Below are 20,000 nucleotides of genomic sequence, written 5' to 3' on the forward strand. Positions count from 1 at the left end.
GAGGAACACACAGCACACAAATATACACACAAATATACACACAAATATACACACAAATATACAGTGAGGAACACACAGCACACAAATATACACACAAATATACACACAAATATACAGTGAGGAACACACAGCACACAAATATACACACAAATATACACACAAATATACACACAAATATACACACAAATATACAGTGAGGAACACACAGCACACAAATATACACACAAATATACACACAAATATACACACAAATATACAGTGAGGAACACAGCACACAAATATACACACAAATATACAGTGAGGAACACACAGCACACAAATATACACACAAATATACACACAAATATACAGTGAGGAACACACAGCACACAAATATACACACAAATATACACACAAATATACACACAAATATACAGTGAGGAACACAGCACACAAATATACACACAAATATACAGTGAGGAACACACAGCACACAAATATACACACAAATATACACACAAATATACAGTGAGGAACACACAGCACACAAATATACACACAAATATACACACAAATATACAGTGAGGAACACACAGCACACAAATATACACACAAATATACAGTGAGGAACACACAGCACACAAATATACACACAAATATACACACAAATATACAGTGAGGAACACACAGCACACAAATATACACACAAATATACACACAAATATACAGTGAGGAACACACAGCACACAAATATACACACAAATATACACACAAATATACAGTGAGGAACACACAGCACACAAATATACACACAAATATACAGTGAGGAACACACAGCACACAAATATACACACAAATATACACACAAATATACAGTGAGGAACACACAGCACACAAATATACACACAAATATACACACAAATATACAGTGAGGAACACACAGCACACAAATATACACACAAATATACAGTGAGGAACACACAGCACACAAATATACACACAAATATACACACAAATATACAGTGAGGAACACACAGCACACAAATATACACACAAATATACACACAAATATACAGTGAGGAACACACAGCACACAAATATACACACAAATATACACACAAATATACAGTGAGGAACACACAGCACACAAATATACACACAAATATACAGTGAGGAACACACAGCACACAAATATACACACAAATATACACACAAATATACAGTGAGGAACACACAGCACACAAATATACACACAAATATACAGTGAGGAACACACAGCACACAAATATACACACAAATATACAGTGAGGAACACACAGCACACAAATATACACACAAATATACACACAAATATACAGTGAGGAACACACAGCACACAAATATACACACAAATATACACACAAATATACAGTGAGGAACACACAGCACACAAATATACACACAAATATACAGTGAGGAACACACAGCACACAAATATACACACAAATATACACACAAATATACAGTGAGGAACACACAGCACACAAATATACACACAAATATACACACAAATATACAGTGAGGAACACACAGCACACAAATATACACACAAATATACAGTGAGGAACACACAGCACACAAATATACACACAAATATACACACAAATATACAGTGAGGAACACACAGCACACAAATATACACACAAATATACAGTGAGGAACACACAGCACACAAATATACACACAAATATACAGTGAGGAACACACAGCACACAAATATACACACAAATATACACACAAATATACAGTGAGGAACACACAGCACACAAATATACACACAAATATACACACAAATATACAGTGAGGAACACACAGCACACAAATATACACACAAATATACACACAAATATACAGTGAGGAACACACAGCACACAAATATACACACAAATATACACACAAATATACAGTGAGGAACACACACCACACAAATATACACACAAATATACACACAAATATACAGTGAGGAACACACAGCACACAAATATACACACAAATATACAGTGAGGAACACACAGCACACAAATATACACACTAATATACACACAAATATACAGTGAGGAACACACACCACACAAATATACACACAAATATACACACAAATATACAGTGAGGAACACACAGCACACAAATATACACACAAATATACACACAAATATACAGTGAGGAACACACACCACACAAATATACACACAAATATACACACAAATATACAGTGAGGAACACACAGCACACAAATATACACACAAATATACAGTGAGGAACACACAGCACACAAATATACACACAAATATACACACAAATATACAGTGAGGAACACACAGCACGTGTGTGAGAGAGTGAATATTTAAATGGTATTTGACAGATATTTAAAATCCCATTTTTTTTCCCTGAACAGATTCAGAGGTGAAGGACCTGCCTGAGAGAGCGCACAAGCTGACAAACTTCCTGTGGAGCAGGAAACGAGCGGTGGAGAGCCATGAGCTGAGAGAGAGAGCTATAGCACTGGAGAAGAAATGGAAGGAGCAGGAGCGAGTAACCGGTGAGAGAGACAGAGCTCAGATTTAAACATCCTGAATGACCGCTATATGGCCTTCAGTTAAACTCTTTTGATTTTTGAACAAACTGCTGCTGAAAAAAAATGTTACCCAGAAGTAAGAAAAGTGTGTGTTTCAGATACAAACCATGAATCCTTTGAAACTCGAATCAGGAAGAAGATTTTATCTGAGCTGAAGAAGACAACGTACCACTGGACACCTTTAAAGTACAAACATTTACTTATTTGTATTATTTGTTCCTTTGTTTTTTCTTTCTTGTATGAACGCTCGTCTCTGACCTGCAGGTATGACAGTGACCTCGGGCTGGTGTACATGGTCGCCAGATTAGCAGGTGGCTATGCTGCAGTGATGAGGGCTCTTAATGAGGTAACACACACACACACACACACACACACACACACACAGACTGCAGGCTGTAACACACCTCTGTGTAATGTGCAGATAAAGAAGAGAGACTCCTCATTCACTCCACACTCACTGCTGGACTTCGGCTCTGGACTCGGCACAGCTCTGTGGTGAACACCAGATTTTATTCTATTCATTATTTTATTCAATGTCTAACTTGTGTGTTATATTTATGTCTGTGTGTATCAGTGGTAACTACTGGTTTTTAAAATAAGGACATTTAACACACTCTTTTCACACTTTTCAGAAGCTCCTGAGCTCCTGTTAGGATATAACAGTGTCTAGTGTTTACAGTGAGCCACAATCGTGTGGGTGAAACACTTTGTTCATTAAAAGATCAGAGATGAAGGTTCAGACTGGTGGAAGCTGCCAGGGACACTATAGTAACTCTGAGCAGAAAGGCATTCTGGGGAAGTGTGTAAACACAGAGAGCTGGTTGTACTGAACCGAGGCAGGCTTAAAGAGAAATGCTTGTTATGGTTGTTGGTCTGTCTTCAGTCTTAACACATAAATACGAACCTCATAATTCAACATTACAGTGTTGACCATTTTGTGTTAAAAGCAGCTAGCTGAGGAACACTGCGGCTAGTCAGACATATAAACAATATATTTAAGAAATGAACACATTATCAAAGAAAACTTTACAAATACACTTTATATACAAATACATAGAAACTTAGATATGTTTAATCTGAGACATCAGTTATGTTTATTACCATTTCATTAACTGGCAGATTGGGTACGAGGCCACGCCCCTTTCTGAGATCTTAATAAACAGACACACTAGTGAATATTTCATTACCATGTTTTAATGAAACTTTCATGTCATCTTAAAGCACTTAGCTGTGGTGTGGATAAAATCCTGTACACACACACAGCCACATGCTCAGTATGTAAACTGACTTTCACACACGGTGTCTTCTTCATAATCCTCAACACTGACAGTGACCTGTTACTGGCCTATGTGTGTGTGGTATATAAGTTGAATTGTTATTGGTGTGTGTATGTGGTCAGGGCTGCACACACACACTGGGGTGACTCTCTGAGGGAGTATGTGTGTGTCGATGCCTCTGCAGCCATGAACAGTCTGGCCGAGAGACTTCTCACAGGTACACACACACACACATTCTCACACTTATACACTAACAGACTCTAACACACAACTATTTTACATAATGATAATATAATTAAATCACATTATTATGATAATTACATAAGAATAATGATAGGGTGATGATTATTTTCATCATGTGGCAGGAGACACTGAAGGAGATGATCCACTCATCAAACACGTCTACTTCCGTCAGTTTCTTCCTGTTTCTCCGAAGGTCAGGATACATCATGGGGTGCCAATACTTTAGTCACATAATACAGTGCATCATAATGCACCTCCAAAACAGAGTTCTGATTGGCTAAAAGAAGTAAACATAAACAGACTGTAACTGTAAACACGTCATAAGCACATCATGGTTTGTTTAGTGTTACAATGTGTTTGTTTACCTTTGTTAGCCAATCAGAACACAGTTTCAGAGGAGTCAACACCCTCACATACACACACACACACAGTCAACACAGACACACACACACACACACACACAGTCAACACACACACACTTACACAGAGAGAGTCAACACACACACACACTTGCACAGAGAGTACACACACACACACTTACACAGAGTCAACACACACACACACACACACAGTCAACACACACAGAGTCAACACACACACACACACGCACTTACACAGAGAGAGTCAATACACACACACTTACACAGAGAGTACACACACACTTACACAGTGTCCACACACACACACACAGTCAACACACTTACACAGAGTCAACACACACACACACACACTTACACAGAGAGTACACACACACACATATACAGTGTCAACACACACACAGTCAACACACACACACACACACAGAGTCAACACACACACACACAGAGTACACACACACACTTACAGTGTCAACACACACACACACAGTCAACACACACAGTCAACACACACACACACAGAGTCAACACACACACACACACACACAGAGTACACACACACACTTACACAGAGAGTACACACACACACATACAGTCAACACACACACACACACACACACTTACACAGAGTCCACACACACACAGAACTATAAAACTAACTATAAAAAAAGCTCACTGTGTGCACAAACTGTGTGTGTGTGTGTGTGTGTGTGTGTTCTCCTCAGGTTCAGGCTGATTTGGTTCTTGCTGCTTTCTCTTTATCTGAGTTATCCACTCAGGAAGCACGAGAGGAGACTCTGCTCACACTGTGGAGAAAAACAAACTCCTACCTGGTGAGTAAAAACAATACACACATGACACAGACATAATATACGCACACAATACACACAATACTCTGTCAGTCACAGGGAAACTGCCAGTGTTGGTGTTTGTGGGTTCAGGAAGATTTGTTGTGGAGGACAGAATTTCTGCGTGGATCATTTTTCTAGTCTTTCTGTAAAACTGCTGAAAGAAGCAAACGGTTTCGAAGCATGACGTCTGCTTCCGCATCGACATACCAATGAGCTCTAATAGTAGAACAGTATTAGCTCAGCTAGCCAGGTACCTCAATACAACACTATGCTAACGTTAGCCAGTTTTATTACTACTGCAGTAGCGTCAGTGTTAGCTCCACAGTGTTAGCTCCACAGTGTTAGCTCCACAGTGTTAGCTCCACAGTGTTAGCTCCACAGTGTTAACTAGCAGCAGTAGCTAACTTCAGGTAAAGTGTGATGGTGACTAAGGGATACTGAGTGTCTGAGTGAACTGTGTTTGGTTTCATCTTTTTTTCATTCCAGGTTTTGGTGGAAAATGGAACAAAAGCAGGACATCAGATCCTAATGGAAGCCAAAGATATTTTACTGAAAGTACATCATCATTCATACATCTGTCACATCAACACTCCAACAATTTACATCTGTCTAGTTGGTCTTTGGTAAATTAATCAAAATGCTAAACATGAGTTATTCTAAAAAAAAAGATGGAACATGAGTAAAAGATGAGATTTGTGTTTAGTACTCATCTGATTTAACTCTTTATTTTACTGCTATATGCCTTTCATCTTCATCATCATCATCATCAACTTCTTCTTCTTCTTCTAGTTCCTAATTTAGTATCTAATCACTGTGTCTTAATACTGATTCAGAGGGAAGATAAAGTGGGTGGTGATGTTCGGAGGCCGCTGGTGTTCGCTCCTGTACGTCTGTCACATTCACACCCTCTTTTTAAACACCACCATGTTTAACATGTTTAAAGTGATTAACACTGTGTGTGTGTGTGTAGTGCACCCATCAGCTACCATGTCCCAAATTACTCAAGCAGCCAGTCACACCCTGCAACTTCCTGCAGCCGTACTACCCACTTCCTGTGTCCGGGGTTAGCATTATTATTGCTTATTATATTATTATTATTACTTATTATTAGTATTACATTATCATTTGTGTGTGTGTGTGTGTGTGTGTTCAGAGAAGTGAGATTGTTCAGGAGAAGTTCAGTTTTCTGATCATGTCCCGATCCGAGCTGCAGAAGTCGGAGTTGGTGCAGTGGAGCAGATTAATTTCTCCAGTTCTCAGGCGATCGAGACATGTGCAGTGTGAAATCTGCTGCTCTAACGGAGAACTCCAACAGCTTGCTATTACCGCAAGGCATCATGGGAGGTACAGGGCAGAGCATGTCACACCGTAGGGTTCTAATTATACCACCACTCTCATTTTCACACACACTCTCTCTGACTCTCATATTTGAGCTAACAATGTGTGTGTTTACAGAGACTCGTACCGCTGCACTCGGAGCAGTGACTGGGGCGACCGACTGCCAGTCATCCAGATGGAGAATCACACAGAGGGGTGAAAAGGGAGAAAGTGGGACTTGAAACTTATCCATTCACTGATGGTTCCACTGGTTCCTAATGGGTTCCTCATGGTCTGTAGTGGAGGTGATAGAAGGTTCCAGTTATACTGAAAAGGAACTAATAAATCGAAATGCTGCTACATGATGGACACAATTTGAGATTCTCACACTGAGCTGTAAATGAGCCAAGATTCATATTTTACCCAGAAAGCTTTGCTGCACTATTCATGAACTTTATAAACAATAAACGTCAATAAAATTCTTAGTATTTCAGGAATGTTGTGTGTTTTGATTTTATTGCTTCATGACCTCACTCTTCGACTATGTGAGCTCGTTAGCATGCTCATGTAGCAGGTGGCTAACAGTTTAGCGAAACACTCGACCTTCCTAAAACCTGAACACTGAACATTTTACTGTTATTAGATCTTATTGCAGATCTTTATTTGAACTTGACAGAAATTTTTGATTTATTAATGACTTAACAAGCTAACTAGTTCACAGACTAGTTAACAACCCCATATCTTACCAAATATGTTCTAAACTTTTACACAATAACAAATTAGCATGCTAGCTCATTAGCAAACAAGCTAGTCATCAATCAGCTAGCAGGTTAACAATTCAGACAGCACATGTTCAGTCAAGCTGTTTTTGGAACTGTTGATCAGCACGTGAGAATCTGTTGCAGTGCTGAGGTTAAATCTGGATACTGGAACCGATATCCTGACTCCAGAGTTCTCTTCGGAACGACTCTCTGGCCCTGGGTCAGTATGGCGGCTCTCTCGCGACCCAGAACGGCTCTCAGCAAGAGCTCGGGAACAGGAAGTAGCGTGGGGCGTTTCAGGAGTCGACCCAGCTCCTGCGTAAACTCCCGGTTAGTGTTGAGAGCCGGAGCGACTCCGTTAAACACCTCTGGTTGAGGAGAGGTGGGAACACGGGACGGTTCGAGGGAGTGAGCGATAATCCCTGCCAAATCTGACACGTGAATCCAAGGAAAGGGCTGAGCTCCTGAACCTAATGTTCCTCCTAAACCGAGCCAGAACGGAGTCAGCATCTGCTTTATCGCACCGCCGCCTCGCCCAAGCACCACACCTGAGATTAGAAAAAAACTCAAAATATAGGATAGAAAAAAAAAGGCACAATGCATTATGGGAGACAGGAGTGCATTATGGTTCACCTGATCTGATGACTACTTGGTTAGTGTTTTTTTCAGCGTTGTCAGGAAGTCGTCCTGCTTCCTCCCACTCCTTCACCAGCTGAGACCAAAGGTCAAAGGTTGTCCACGCACTGTCCTCTGTGTACAGAGTCTCTACATTCGCTTTGTAACATGCTGAGAATCACACACAAACACACCATTAAAACTGTAGGTGACAGAGAAACATACAGACAGATAGGTGAGAGACAGACAGGTGAGAGACAGACAGGTGAGAGACAGACCAAGTCCAGTGATGAGGATCCAGGACTGTGGTGGAGTGGGGGAGGAGGTGATGGAGCGAGTTAAAGTCCTGGTGGTGTTAATTCGACTGTTAAACACAGCAGCCCTGTAGTTCTCACTCCACCTGCAGCACAACACCACACGTCAAGTGGACAAAGAGACAACTCACTCTGTCCTTCTAACATCATCTGATAACATCACATAAATCTCTCTCTCTCTCTCATAATGTGTTCATTGTCTGTGTTATGACCGTCTCAGAGGGTATGAGATGTTTTGTCCTGCAAGATTCACTACAGCGTCACACTCAGGAAGTCCAAGTGACTCCAGTTCAGTCTGAAAACCACACAAAGACAGACAGGTTTATTAAAACATTTACTGACTGAAAACAAGAGATTATAAAGTATTTGTAAAGCAGGAGGAAAGAGATGGACAGTGTGTTTGTGGCTCTAGAGAGAACATTTCCTCATTGTATAAATGAATAGTAAAGTCAGAAAGTGTTAATAAACATTAAATCTGACCCACGTGACCCGGCCCACACCGGGCTGTCGTGATATAATGGTGACCTCATGACCTTTGACCTTTAGGAGTTTAGTAAGTTCACGGCCGACGAACCCTGACCCGCCGCCTGAGAGAAAGCAGGAACACAGTCAGGACTGGACATAGTGCTAATGCTAACTGTTCTCACTATACTGTGATGTCACAATGTTAAACCCGCCCACTTTCCCAAGATGAAGTAGTTACTGGAAGTGAGTGAGATTTCCTTCTGAACACAGAAAGAAGTAGTGGAACAAAGCAGATTTAAGGAAAATGTGGTCTGTAAAAATGGCTGTTTTTAAGACCATCTCAGCTGCAAACTTCCAGCACTATCGATCCGAACACATCAATACTCACTACGTTCCCTTACAGGAAATGATGTCATATTATCTGAAGTGGACAAACTCAGGGTGGACAAACTCAGCTAACTATAATAATATACTTATATATATATAAAAACATAAACAAAACAACTGGAGTGGAATTTTGCGAGCTGGAACGGATTAATGGGATTTCAATTCATTTAAATGGGGAAAATTGCTTTGAGATACGAGCAATTTGAGATACGAGCAATTTGAGATACGAGCAATTTGAGATACGTAAGGTCACAGAACAAATTAAACTCGTATCTCGAGGTATTACTGTATTTATACACTTACTTTAAGAATATAAGAAGCTTATCATTACTGCTGTAGCGATCATAAGATTACTGTGTTATCAGTGTTAATTTGACACTCTATATACGGATTGTTTGACTTTAATGACTTTAAAAACTAATCCTACAGAAATTAGCTTGTGATCCTGCCTGAAGTAGCAGGACAAAAACACTGGATTTAACACGTTTAAATAACTATTGAATATTTTATTTTAATGGGGAGAATTTGACCTTCCCAATATGGCGAACGCGATGACTTATCAAAGCGGCAGTAAAATATGGACCAATCCTGGTGCAAGAAAAGCAGGAGGCGTGAAAATATAATCCAATCGTTGCGCGGGAGGCGGGACCTTCCGCCATCAGTGCAGTAAACATAAAGTGATATAACGAAGCGTAAAGAATTAAAGTGCATTGCGTACGGAGTTAATAACCCTTCATAAGACGGAGTTAATAACCCTTCACCTGTGACACTGTGACAAAAACACAGCAGCACAATGTTTCATGAGATAACCCGGATGTTTACACTCGAATATTCCGGTCCGTGTTTTTATAAACATTCATAAACACACAAATCATTCAGAACACTTTTATACTATAAACTCACCGATTAAAACTCTCATTTCCGATGATAAAGATGACTAAAGGTTTTTGTCCTCGGCTCAGGACTTATGGTTCAATTCAATTTGAGCCTAGTGGGGATTCGTAGGCTTTATCACGTGATAAGTCACGTGATTTTAATATTAAAGCAGCCGCCATGTTGGTCGGGGAAAAAAATCATTATAAATAATGAGATGCACAATTGTTATTATTGTTATTGTTGTTGTTTAGAATACACAATTATACATAAATTAACTTCTTAAATGATGAAAGCAGTTCATTTACATGCTGAAGGGACAAATAAAGATGGCTGCAGCTTTATATATAAATCTTTAAAGACTGTTGGGATCTTGGAGGTTGTTCTGTGAGAGACAGACATGTGTTCAAGAAACAAGAGAAGTTAGTCTGTAGTTACTGAGGTCTGATGTTACACCAGTCTGTAGTTACTGAGGTCTGATGTTACACCAGTCTGTAGTTACTGAGGTCTGATGTTACACCAGTCTGTAGTTACTGAGGTCTGATGTTACACCAGTCTGTAGTTACTGAGGTCTGATGTTACACCAGTCTGTAGTTACTGAGGTCTGATGTTACACCAGTCTGTAGTTACTGAGGTCTGATGTTACACCAGTCTGTAGTTACTGAGGTCTGATGTTACACCAGTCTGTAGTTACTGAGGTCTGATGTTACACCAGTCTGTAGTTACTGAGGTCTGATGTTACACCAGTCTGTAGTTACTGAGGTCTGATGTTACACCAGTCTGTAGTTACTGAGGTCTGATGTTACACCAGTCTGTAGTTACTGAGGTCTGATGTTACACCAGTCTGTAGTTACTGAGGTCTGATGTTACACCAGTCTGTAGTTACTGAGGTCTGATGTTACACCAGTCTGTAGTTACTGAGGTCTGAAGTTACACCAGTCTGTAGTTACTGAGGTCTGATGTTACACCAGTCTGTAGTTACTGAGGTCTGATGTTACACCAGTCTGTAGTTACTGAGGTCTGATGTTACACCAGTCTGTAGTTACTGAGGTCTGATGTTACACCAGTCTGTAGTTACTGAGGTCTGATGTTACACCAGTCTGTAGTTACTGAGGTCTGATGTTACACCAGTCTGTAGTTACTGAGGTCTGATGTTACACCAGTCTGTAGTTACTGAGGTCTGATGTTACACCAGTCTGTAGTTACTGAGGTCTGATGTTACACCAGTCTGTAGTTACTGAGGTCTGATGTTACACCAGTCTGTAGTTACTGAGGTCTGAAGTTACACCAGTCTGTAGTTACTGAGGTCTGATGTTACACCAGTCTGTAGTTACTGAGGTCTGATGTTACACCAGTCTGTAGTTACTGAGGTCTGATGTTACACCAGTCTGTAGTTACTGAGGTCTGATGTTACACCAGTCTGTAGTTACTGAGGTCTGATGTTACACCAGTCTGTAGTTACTGAGGTCTGAAGTTACACCAGTCTGTAGTTACTGAGGTCTGAAGTTACACCAGTCTGTAGTTACTGAGGTCTGATGTTACACCAGTCTGTAGTTACTGAGGTCTGAAGTTACACCAGTCTGTAGTTACTGAGGTCTGATGTTACACCAGTCTGTAGTTACTGAGGTCTGATGTTACACCAGTCTGTAGTTACTGAGGTCTGATGTTACACCAGTCTGTAGTTACTGAGGTCTGATGTTACACCAGTCTGTAGTTACTGAGGTCTGATGTTACACCAGTCTGTAGTTACTGAGGTCTGATGTTACACCAGTCTGTAGTTACTGAGGTCTGATGTTACACCAGTCTGTAGTTACTGAGGTCTGATGTTACACCAGTCTGTAGTTACTGAGGTCTGATGTTACACCAGTCTGTAGTTACTGAGGTCTGATGTTACACCAGTCTGTAGTTACTGAGGTCTGATGTTACACCAGTCTGTAGTTACTGAGGTCTGATGTTACACCAGTCTGTAGTTACTGAGGTCTGATGTTACACCAGTCTGTAGTTACTGAGGTCTGATGTTACACCAGTCTGTAGTTACTGAGGTCTGATGTTACACCAGTCTGTAGTTACTGAGGTCTGATGTTACACCAGTCTGTAGTTACTGAGGTCTGATGTTACACCAGTCTGTAGTTACTGAGGTCTGATGTTACACCAGTCTGTAGTTACTGAGGTCTGAAGTTACACCAGTCTGTAGTTACTGAGGTCTGATGTTACACCAGTCTGTAGTTACTGAGGTCTGATGTTACACCAGTCTGTAGTTACTGAGGTCTGAAGTTACACCAGTCTGTAGTTACTGAGGTCTGATGTTACACCAGTCTGTAGTTACTGAGGTCTGATGTTACACCAGTCTGTAGTTACTGAGGTCTGATGTTACACCAGTCTGTAGTTACTGAGGTCTGAAGTTACACCAGTCTGTAGTTACTGAGGTCTGATGTTACACCAGTCTGTAGTTACTGAGGTCTGAAGTTACACCAGTCTGTAGTTACTGAGGTCTGATGTTACACCAGTCTGTAGTTACTGAGGTCTGATGTTACACCAGTCTGTAGTTACTGAGGTCTGATGTTACGCCAGTCTGTAGTTACTGAGGTCTGAAGTTACGCCAGTCTGTAGTTACTGAGGTCTGATGTTACGCCAGTCTGTAGTTACTGAGGTCTGATGTTACGCCAGTCTGTAGTTACTGAGGTCTGAAGTTACGCCAGTCTGTAGTTACTGAGGTCTGATGTTACACCAGTCTGTAGTTACTGAGGTCTGATGTTACACCAGTCTGTAGTTACTGAGGTCTGATGTTACACCAGTCTGTAGTTACTGAGGTCTGATGTTACACCAGTCTGTAGTTACTGAGGTCTGAAGTTACACCAGTCTGTAGTTACTGAGGTCTGATGTTACACCAGTCTGTAGTTACTGAGGTCTGAAGTTACACCAGTCTGTAGTTACTGAGGTCTGAAGTTACACCAGTCTGTAGTTACTGAGGTCTGATGTTACACCAGTCTGTAGTTACTGAGGTCTGATGTTACACCAGTCTGTAGTTACTGAGGTCTGATGTTACACCAGTCTGTAGTTACTGAGGTCTGAAGTTACACCAGTCTGTAGTTACTGAGGTCTGATGTTACACCAGTCTGTAGTTACTGAGGTCTGAAGTTACACCAGTCTGTAGTTACTGAGGTCTGATGTTACACCAGTCTGTAGTTACTGAGGTCTGATGTTACACCAGTCTGTAGTTACTGAGGTCTGAAGTTACACCAGTCTGTAGTTACTGAGGTCTGAAGTTACACCAGTCTGTAGTTACTGAGGTCTGATGTTACACCAGTCCTGTAGTTACTGAGGTCTGATGTTACACCAGTCTGTAGTTACTGAGGTCTGAAGTTACACCAGTCTGTAGTTACTGAGGTCTGAAGTTACACCAGTCTGTAGTTACTGAGGTCTGATGTTACACCAGTCTGTAGTTACTGAGGTCTGATGTTACACCAGTCTGTAGTTACTGAGGTCTGAAGTTACACCAGTCTGTAGTTACTGAGGTCTGAAGTTACACCAGTCTGTAGTTACTGAGGTCTGATGTTACACCAGTCTGTAGTTACTGAGGTCTGAACTTACACCAGTCTGTAGTTACTGAGGTCTGAACTTACACCAGTCTGTAGTTACTGAGGTCTGATGGACCCAGAGCAGGTTTCATTAGGATGGGAATAACCTTAACTCTCTTGAAAGTAGTTGGTACCTGACCAGATGTTAAGGATCTACAGGGCTGTCATGTCACGCATTAACGTGACAGTCCCTCGTTTGGGTCTTTTGTCACGCTCTCACGCCACACATCGTATTTCTCACGCAGAAAGACATTTTGACTATTTATCATATATAAAGAATGGAACAAAGTATTTGTTGCAGAGTGGAGATATTGTACACTTTAGGTACATAACTGTATTTTATTACCGTATCTGTATCTTAACTGTATCATATTTTATATATTTTATTCATTCTATATTCATATTTTATACTCATTCTGTCTATATTGTATCTCATCGCCTGCATTGTTTTCTTGTATAGTATAGTGTTATTTATGTCTGTATTGTATAGTATAGTGTTATTTATGTGTGTATTGTACAGTATAGTGTTATTTATGTGTGTATTGTATAGTATAGTGTTATTTATGTGTGTATTGTATAGTATAGTGTTATTTATGTGTGTATTGTATAGTATAGTGTTATTTATGTGTGTATTGTATAGTATAGTGTTATTTATGTCTGTATTGTATAGTATAGTGTTATTTATGTGTGTATTGTATAGTATAGTGTTATTTATGTGTGTATTGTATAGTATAGTGTTATTTATGTGTGTATTGTATAGTATAGTGTTATTTATGTGTGTATTGTATAGTATAGTGTTATTTATGTGTGTATTGTATAGTATAGTGTTATTTATGTCTGTATTGTATAGTATAGTGTTATTTATGTGTGTATTGTATAGTATAGTGTTATTTATGTGTGTATTGTATAGTATAGTGTTATTTATGTGTGTATTGTATAGTATAGTGTTATTTATGTGTGTATTGTATAGTATAGTGTTATTTATGTGTGTATTGTATAGTATAGTGTTATTTATGTGTGTATTGTATAGTATAGTGTTATTTATGTGTGTATTGTATAGTATAGTGTTATTTATGTGTGTATTGTATAGTATAGTGTTATTTATGTGTGTATTGTATAGTATAGTGTTATTTATGTCTGTACCTTTGAGAGTCACAAACAGCTGGAACCAAATTCCTTGTGTGTGTCAACTCACTTGGCCAATAAACCTGATTCTGATTCTGATTTATTTTATGAAGTTTTGAATAATGGAACCTATGAATTACCTTGAATTGAATCAGATTATGTCTAGCATTCACAGAGCATGTTTGTATGTTTCTCAAGCATTCCTTCCACGTATTTTAATGAATGTTAAAACCCATTTCCTCCCCAGTCAAGTTTTATTTTCTCTGTGTTGGTGTTAACCTTTTCTAGCAGTAAATTGTAGAAACGAGACACACCACCGCTTATACCAGGATGTACCTTCATGATGTTCTCTAAATTGGGATTTAACTTCAAAACCTCAAAATCTGGAATGTTTTCTGATGAAATCTCTAACCTGCAAATAACGGAAAAACTTTGCGGAGGCAAGGGCATGATGTTGCTTTAGCTGGTCAAAAGAGCTAAATTTGCCTTCATTGTATTGGTCTTTAATTGTGGTTATGCCTATTTGTTTCCTCTGAAAAAAGAACTTATGGTGTAGTCCTGGGGGGAAAGCATGATTATGGCAAATTGGAGTATCCAAATATATATATATCTCTGGAATTTCCAAATATTTCTCGATTTGTTTCCACACTCCAGTTGAATTAGAAATAACTGTATTTCCATTATAACACTTTAAGTCTATTTTAATGGGACTGTTAAGCAGGGCAATGAATGAAGTCTTATTACAGGAAGCTTCCTCTATTGCTAACCATTCTGGCTTGTCTGGCTCCATTAAACTGAACTTTATCCACCACGCTAAAGTGTTTAGGTTAGCTGCCCAATAATAATTTTTAAAATTAGGAAGCCCAAACCCTCCTTGATCCTTGGATTTGATAAGATGTTTTATATTAATCCTTGTTGCCTTATTGGCCCAAATAAAGTCTGTTATATTAGATTCTAACTGTTTAGAAAGATAAAGGGGAATAGAAAAAGGGATAGCTTGAAATATATATAAAAATCTTGGAAGTAAAACCATTTTTATAGCGTTTATTTCACCTACCATGGACATGGGGAGTGTTTTCCAAAAGGTTATATTGTCTTTAAGTTGATCAGTTTTCTTTTTCCAGTTTGTTTTTAAAAGCATTTCGGACTTTTTAGTAATTATTATACTTAAATATTTGAAATGCTGGTTTGCAATTTTAAATTTGGTACTGGCTAGGAGGTCCTGAACAAGGTCGTCAGTTTCCCACTTTCTTCCCAATTAACTGTGAATCCAGAGAAACTGCCGAATTCTTCAGTAAGCGGTGGAATGGACTTTGCAGGATTAGAAATATACAAGAGAGTAGCGTCTGCATATAACGACAGATATCAGGGTCTGAAATCGCCCAGCACTGTCAGAGGGGAGCTGTCGGAAGGGAAAGCACTAAGCAGTGTGTCCATTTCTTCCAGGAAGTCTCAGGGAGTTTATCATTGCCTCCATCACCTCCGGCTTGCTCATCAGGAATAGGGATAGATATATAAAATTTTAAATTCATTCATTCATTCATTCATTCATTCATCTTCTACCGCTTATCCGAACTACCTCGGGTCACAGGGAGCCTGTGCCTATCTCAGGCGTCATCGGGCATCAAGGCAGGATACACCCTGTACGGAGTGCCAACCCATCACAGGGCACACACACACACACACTCATTCACTCACGCAATCACACACTAGGGACAATTTTTCCAGAGATGCCAATCAACCTACCTGCCAATCCCCCAGTCTTTGGACCGGGGGAGGAAACCGGAGTACCCGGAGGAAACCCCAGAGGCACGGGGAGAACATGCAAACTCCACACACACAAGGCGGAGGCGGGAATCAAACCCCGACCCTGGAGGTGTGAGGCGAACGTGCTAACCACTAAGCCACCGTGCCCCCTTGTCCAAGTTTTTTGTATATTTAAATACATTTTCATGCTATGTTGGTAAAACAAGCTGTTCTTAAAGAATGTTCCAAATCTATTTCACACTTAGTAATGTGGACAGCGTGATGTTTATTGGATGTTTACTTGCAAATGATTTTGAAGAAAAAATCACGTATTTATATAAACAAATAAGACAAAAGAGATTTATTACACAATGAGGTTACAAACATTTATTCAGTCATCTGTACATGTGTCCTATGTTCATGTCTCAGCATTAAACTCTGTCTGAACTTTCACACTCGAATCTTAAACAGTTTCAAAAGTTTCTAATACAGTTTTTAAACCTAAACTAAACCAAACAGAGGGAGTGGAGTGAGAAGCAGAAGCAGTCAGAGGAGATAAAGAGAAAATAAATGTGTAAAAGGATAACAGTCTTATTATATATCACTGTGTTACATCCCCTACTGAACTCCTGTAATAAATAGAATTTAGTTCTGTAGAAATAATATTTCTATATTGTACATTAGCTTCTCTCTGCGTTGTTTGTTAAGGAGTCACAGTTCTTGGGCGTGAGCTCGGCTGCTCCTCCTTTGCTCACTTTGCGCTGAATTCGGAGTGTTCCACTGATGATCTCGAGCCCTGTGCCCTCAAACAGCCGGGCCATGAAGGACAGTCCGTCTGTGCGGATATAAGAGCGTCCCGCTAATGTGTACAGCACCGGGTTAGCGCAGCTGCTAATGAAGGCCAGAGAAGAAGTGGCGGCTCGATAAGTCTTCGAGATGCTTCCCAACCTGCATGAAGAAAACAAGGCTGGAGATTAGACTATGAGTCATGTGACTTCACACTAATGTCAGTGAGGGACTGAGATGATAATGTACATACTTTTTTTGCAGATCCTCTGGTGCACACGCAGACACCACCTGACAGAAAGTACAGAAACATTCAAGATTTCTGTATTTTACACACCAGCTCCATGTGTAATATGTTTAATATATTCGGAGAGTTTTTTCAGCAGATTGCCACTGCAATGATTTCAGGAAGATTATGGAATAAATGACTTTATCAGTTTCTGTGTGAATGAGGAAGGGTTAGTGTTAAATATCTTTTTTTGTGTCATGATGAAATGATGAAGAGTATGTGCTGACGTTTCAAGCAGTATATAATGTAGAATTTAGGGCCTGTGGTTGTTTCTCACCTGCACGATGTTGATGATGTGATATGGCAGCCAGAAAGCAGCAAAAGTGATGATGATGGCGAGGATGAGCTTCTCACTGCGCACTCGCCTCTTAAAGGGAGTCTGTCGCAGATGACGGAGAATACACAGGTAACTGCTGACGATGATGCCGTATGGGAGCAGGAACCCCACCACTGTCTCCATGCTCATGTGGAACGCCTCCTGTTCACCAGATGACAAATCACTTTCACTTCCTGTCTCTCTGTAATCAAGCTTTATTTTTTACCTGATGACTTGTTTACTCTCATTTCACTGATCATTACTTTACTGAATTCGATCCACAGTAACAGTCCACAGTGTGTGTATTACTCTTTATACTGTTACTGTAGCATATGCTCTATGCTCTGATGTCACAGTCACACTGACACATACGTACATATTTGGGATCATGGTGATGGTGCGAGCAGAGTGTTTGATTGCTGTTCTCCTTGTTCACATCCCTGAAGATCAGAGCAGGAATGGCGAGCATGAAGACGAGCACCCAGAGCATGGTGAGGATGCTCAGCATGTTTCTCCTGCTCCTGAAGAAGCGAGTGCCTTGTGGTCGCAGCACGGTCACCAACCGGTGCACACTCATGAGCGTGATGAGCATGATGGAGGCATACATGTTGGTGTTGCACAGATAGAAGAGCAGCTTGCACATGGTGCGTCCGAACACCCACGACTGTTTGGCCAGGTACACGATGAAGAACACAGTCAGGCACATGATGGCACCATCGGCACACGCCAGGTTCAGGATGATCAACGTTGTGACTGATCGCTTACGGGCACGTGCCAGGATGCTCCATATGATGAAGAGGTTTCCTGGGACGCCCAGAAGGAAGACGATGCCAAGGATGATGGCACCAAGAACGAATGAAACTGTGGGGACTAAGTTTTCATTAGGGGAGGATGAGCTTGTGGTATTGTTCATCGTCATTAGAGACGCCTGCGGAGGGAGAAAGCAAAGCACATTCGATTTAAGGTTAGAAAACATACAGTAAAAAGGCTTTAAGGTACAATGTAACTGTTCCTCACCAACATCTCAGGAGGTTTCTGACAGCAGAGAATTTAGAATTTCAATTCAAATTTATTTATATAGCGCTTGAAAAAAAACGACATGACGAAACCACAATGGCTAAAAACACACACACACACCGCTGCATCAGAGGATGTGTGTATGAGTCATCAGTGTGAAGGTGTGGCATCGTTGCGCGTTCAAACCTGTCAATCCTCTACACTGAGTTGTATGTCTACTTACATGATTAAGAAGATGCAGGAAAAATATAAAATGCTGAACATGAACAGAGTGAGTTATTTTTTGTCATCCATTATCCTTCACTGAAAGTTTGCAGACTAAAGAAACACATCAAAGTACAAATTGCACAAGGCACCAAACCAAATTTTTATAATACAGGAACATCCTGCATCCTGCTGGCATCACCTCACAAACAGCCCTGTAGGACCTCAAGCTCCAGAACCACAGCTGCTTTAACCACAATCAAGAGAACCACAACCAAAATAAGACATTTACCAACAAAACTGCTAGTCTCTCTTGAAGTGTGTGTAATAATAAATCATCATACCTGCTATGCTACAAATGAGACCTTGACTAATTACTTAACTAGAACATTTTAATTATTAATATATTAAACATTTTTAAACTCAATATTTGAACACGACCTGTGAGAAGAGCCCTGATACCTCAGGAGATGTGGTTTAAACACGATGTAGAACATTAACATGTTTAAAACCTGGGTTTTTCTTTACATACACAGAAAAAGAGGAGGTTAAAGAAATGAACACTCACTGATTTGTGTGGATGATGCAGAGCAGTAAAGTTTCCTCCCAGGAATAAATCTCTGTTTTAAGGAATGACTTTCTCACACGTTGTCATCACCTCTCTCTTTCTCTCTCTCTCTCTCTCTCTCTCTCTCTCTCTCTCTCTCTCTCGCTTTCTAAATAACCTTTCTATTGTTTTTCTCTCTTTTACTCTCACTATTCAGACCATATCTGTTTGTTTGTGTCTATCCTTCTCTGTCTCTTCATGTCTGTCCTCTGTCTCTAATCTGTTCCCTCAAGTTTGAGGAAGTGTTTCTTCAGTTTTC

At 40.1% G+C, this 20,000-nt stretch overlaps 3 protein-coding genes across 4 annotated transcripts in view; 1 reads left to right on the plus strand and 2 right to left on the minus strand.

The window, feature by feature from the left end:
• Nucleotides 1-7,155, plus strand: part of mettl17 (methyltransferase like 17) — an 8,342-nt gene extending 1,187 nt beyond the window's left edge. Inside the window, exons 3-14 of one of the 2 annotated variants that reach the window (XM_060873635.1) lie at nucleotides 2,414-2,557; nucleotides 2,692-2,779; nucleotides 2,858-2,939; nucleotides 3,015-3,088; nucleotides 3,993-4,087; nucleotides 4,236-4,306; nucleotides 5,216-5,323; nucleotides 5,828-5,896; nucleotides 6,175-6,225; nucleotides 6,312-6,404; nucleotides 6,495-6,685; nucleotides 6,797-7,155. In XM_060873635.1, coding sequence (XP_060729618.1) covers nucleotides 2,414-2,557; nucleotides 2,692-2,779; nucleotides 2,858-2,939; nucleotides 3,015-3,088; nucleotides 3,993-4,087; nucleotides 4,236-4,306; nucleotides 5,216-5,323; nucleotides 5,828-5,896; nucleotides 6,175-6,225; nucleotides 6,312-6,404; nucleotides 6,495-6,685; nucleotides 6,797-6,878 — 1,148 coding nt within the window. In that variant the 3' untranslated portion in view covers nucleotides 6,879-7,155. The remainder of the gene's footprint in view (nucleotides 1-2,413; nucleotides 2,558-2,691; nucleotides 2,780-2,857; nucleotides 2,940-3,014; nucleotides 3,089-3,992; nucleotides 4,088-4,235; nucleotides 4,307-5,215; nucleotides 5,324-5,827; nucleotides 5,897-6,174; nucleotides 6,226-6,311; nucleotides 6,405-6,494; nucleotides 6,686-6,796) is intronic. The other variant, XM_060873636.1, reaches the window with a different exon arrangement.
• Nucleotides 5,868-10,219, minus strand: sdr39u1 (short chain dehydrogenase/reductase family 39U, member 1). Its single transcript, XM_060873637.1, has 6 exons — nucleotides 10,104-10,219; nucleotides 8,829-8,935; nucleotides 8,561-8,643; nucleotides 8,313-8,434; nucleotides 8,053-8,205; nucleotides 5,868-7,967 (listed from the first exon to the last, which is right to left on the minus strand). Exons 1-6 carry the CDS (start codon nucleotides 10,117-10,119, stop codon nucleotides 7,540-7,542), a joined length of 909 nt encoding a protein of 302 aa, XP_060729620.1. The 5' UTR covers nucleotides 10,120-10,219; the 3' UTR covers nucleotides 5,868-7,539.
• Nucleotides 10,220-16,868: 6,649 nt separating this feature from the next.
• ltb4r2b (leukotriene B4 receptor 2b) overlaps nucleotides 16,869-20,000 on the minus strand; it is a 3,134-nt gene continuing 2 nt past the window's right edge. The window contains exons 1-5 of the mRNA XM_060873314.1: nucleotides 19,703-20,000; nucleotides 18,290-18,841; nucleotides 17,875-18,075; nucleotides 17,562-17,599; nucleotides 16,869-17,470 (exon numbers count right to left, since the gene is read on the minus strand). The exon at nucleotides 19,703-20,000 is cut by the window's right edge and continues 2 nt beyond it. Of these exons, the coding sequence (XP_060729297.1) occupies nucleotides 17,203-17,470; nucleotides 17,562-17,599; nucleotides 17,875-18,075; nucleotides 18,290-18,832 (1,050 nt within the window). The 5' untranslated portion in view covers nucleotides 18,833-18,841; nucleotides 19,703-20,000 and the 3' untranslated portion in view covers nucleotides 16,869-17,202. The remainder of the gene's footprint in view (nucleotides 17,471-17,561; nucleotides 17,600-17,874; nucleotides 18,076-18,289; nucleotides 18,842-19,702) is intronic.

Source organism: Tachysurus vachellii, chromosome 7 (genome assembly GCF_030014155.1).
Source record: "Tachysurus vachellii isolate PV-2020 chromosome 7, HZAU_Pvac_v1, whole genome shotgun sequence".
Taxonomy (NCBI): Eukaryota; Metazoa; Chordata; class Actinopteri; order Siluriformes; family Bagridae; genus Tachysurus; species Tachysurus vachellii.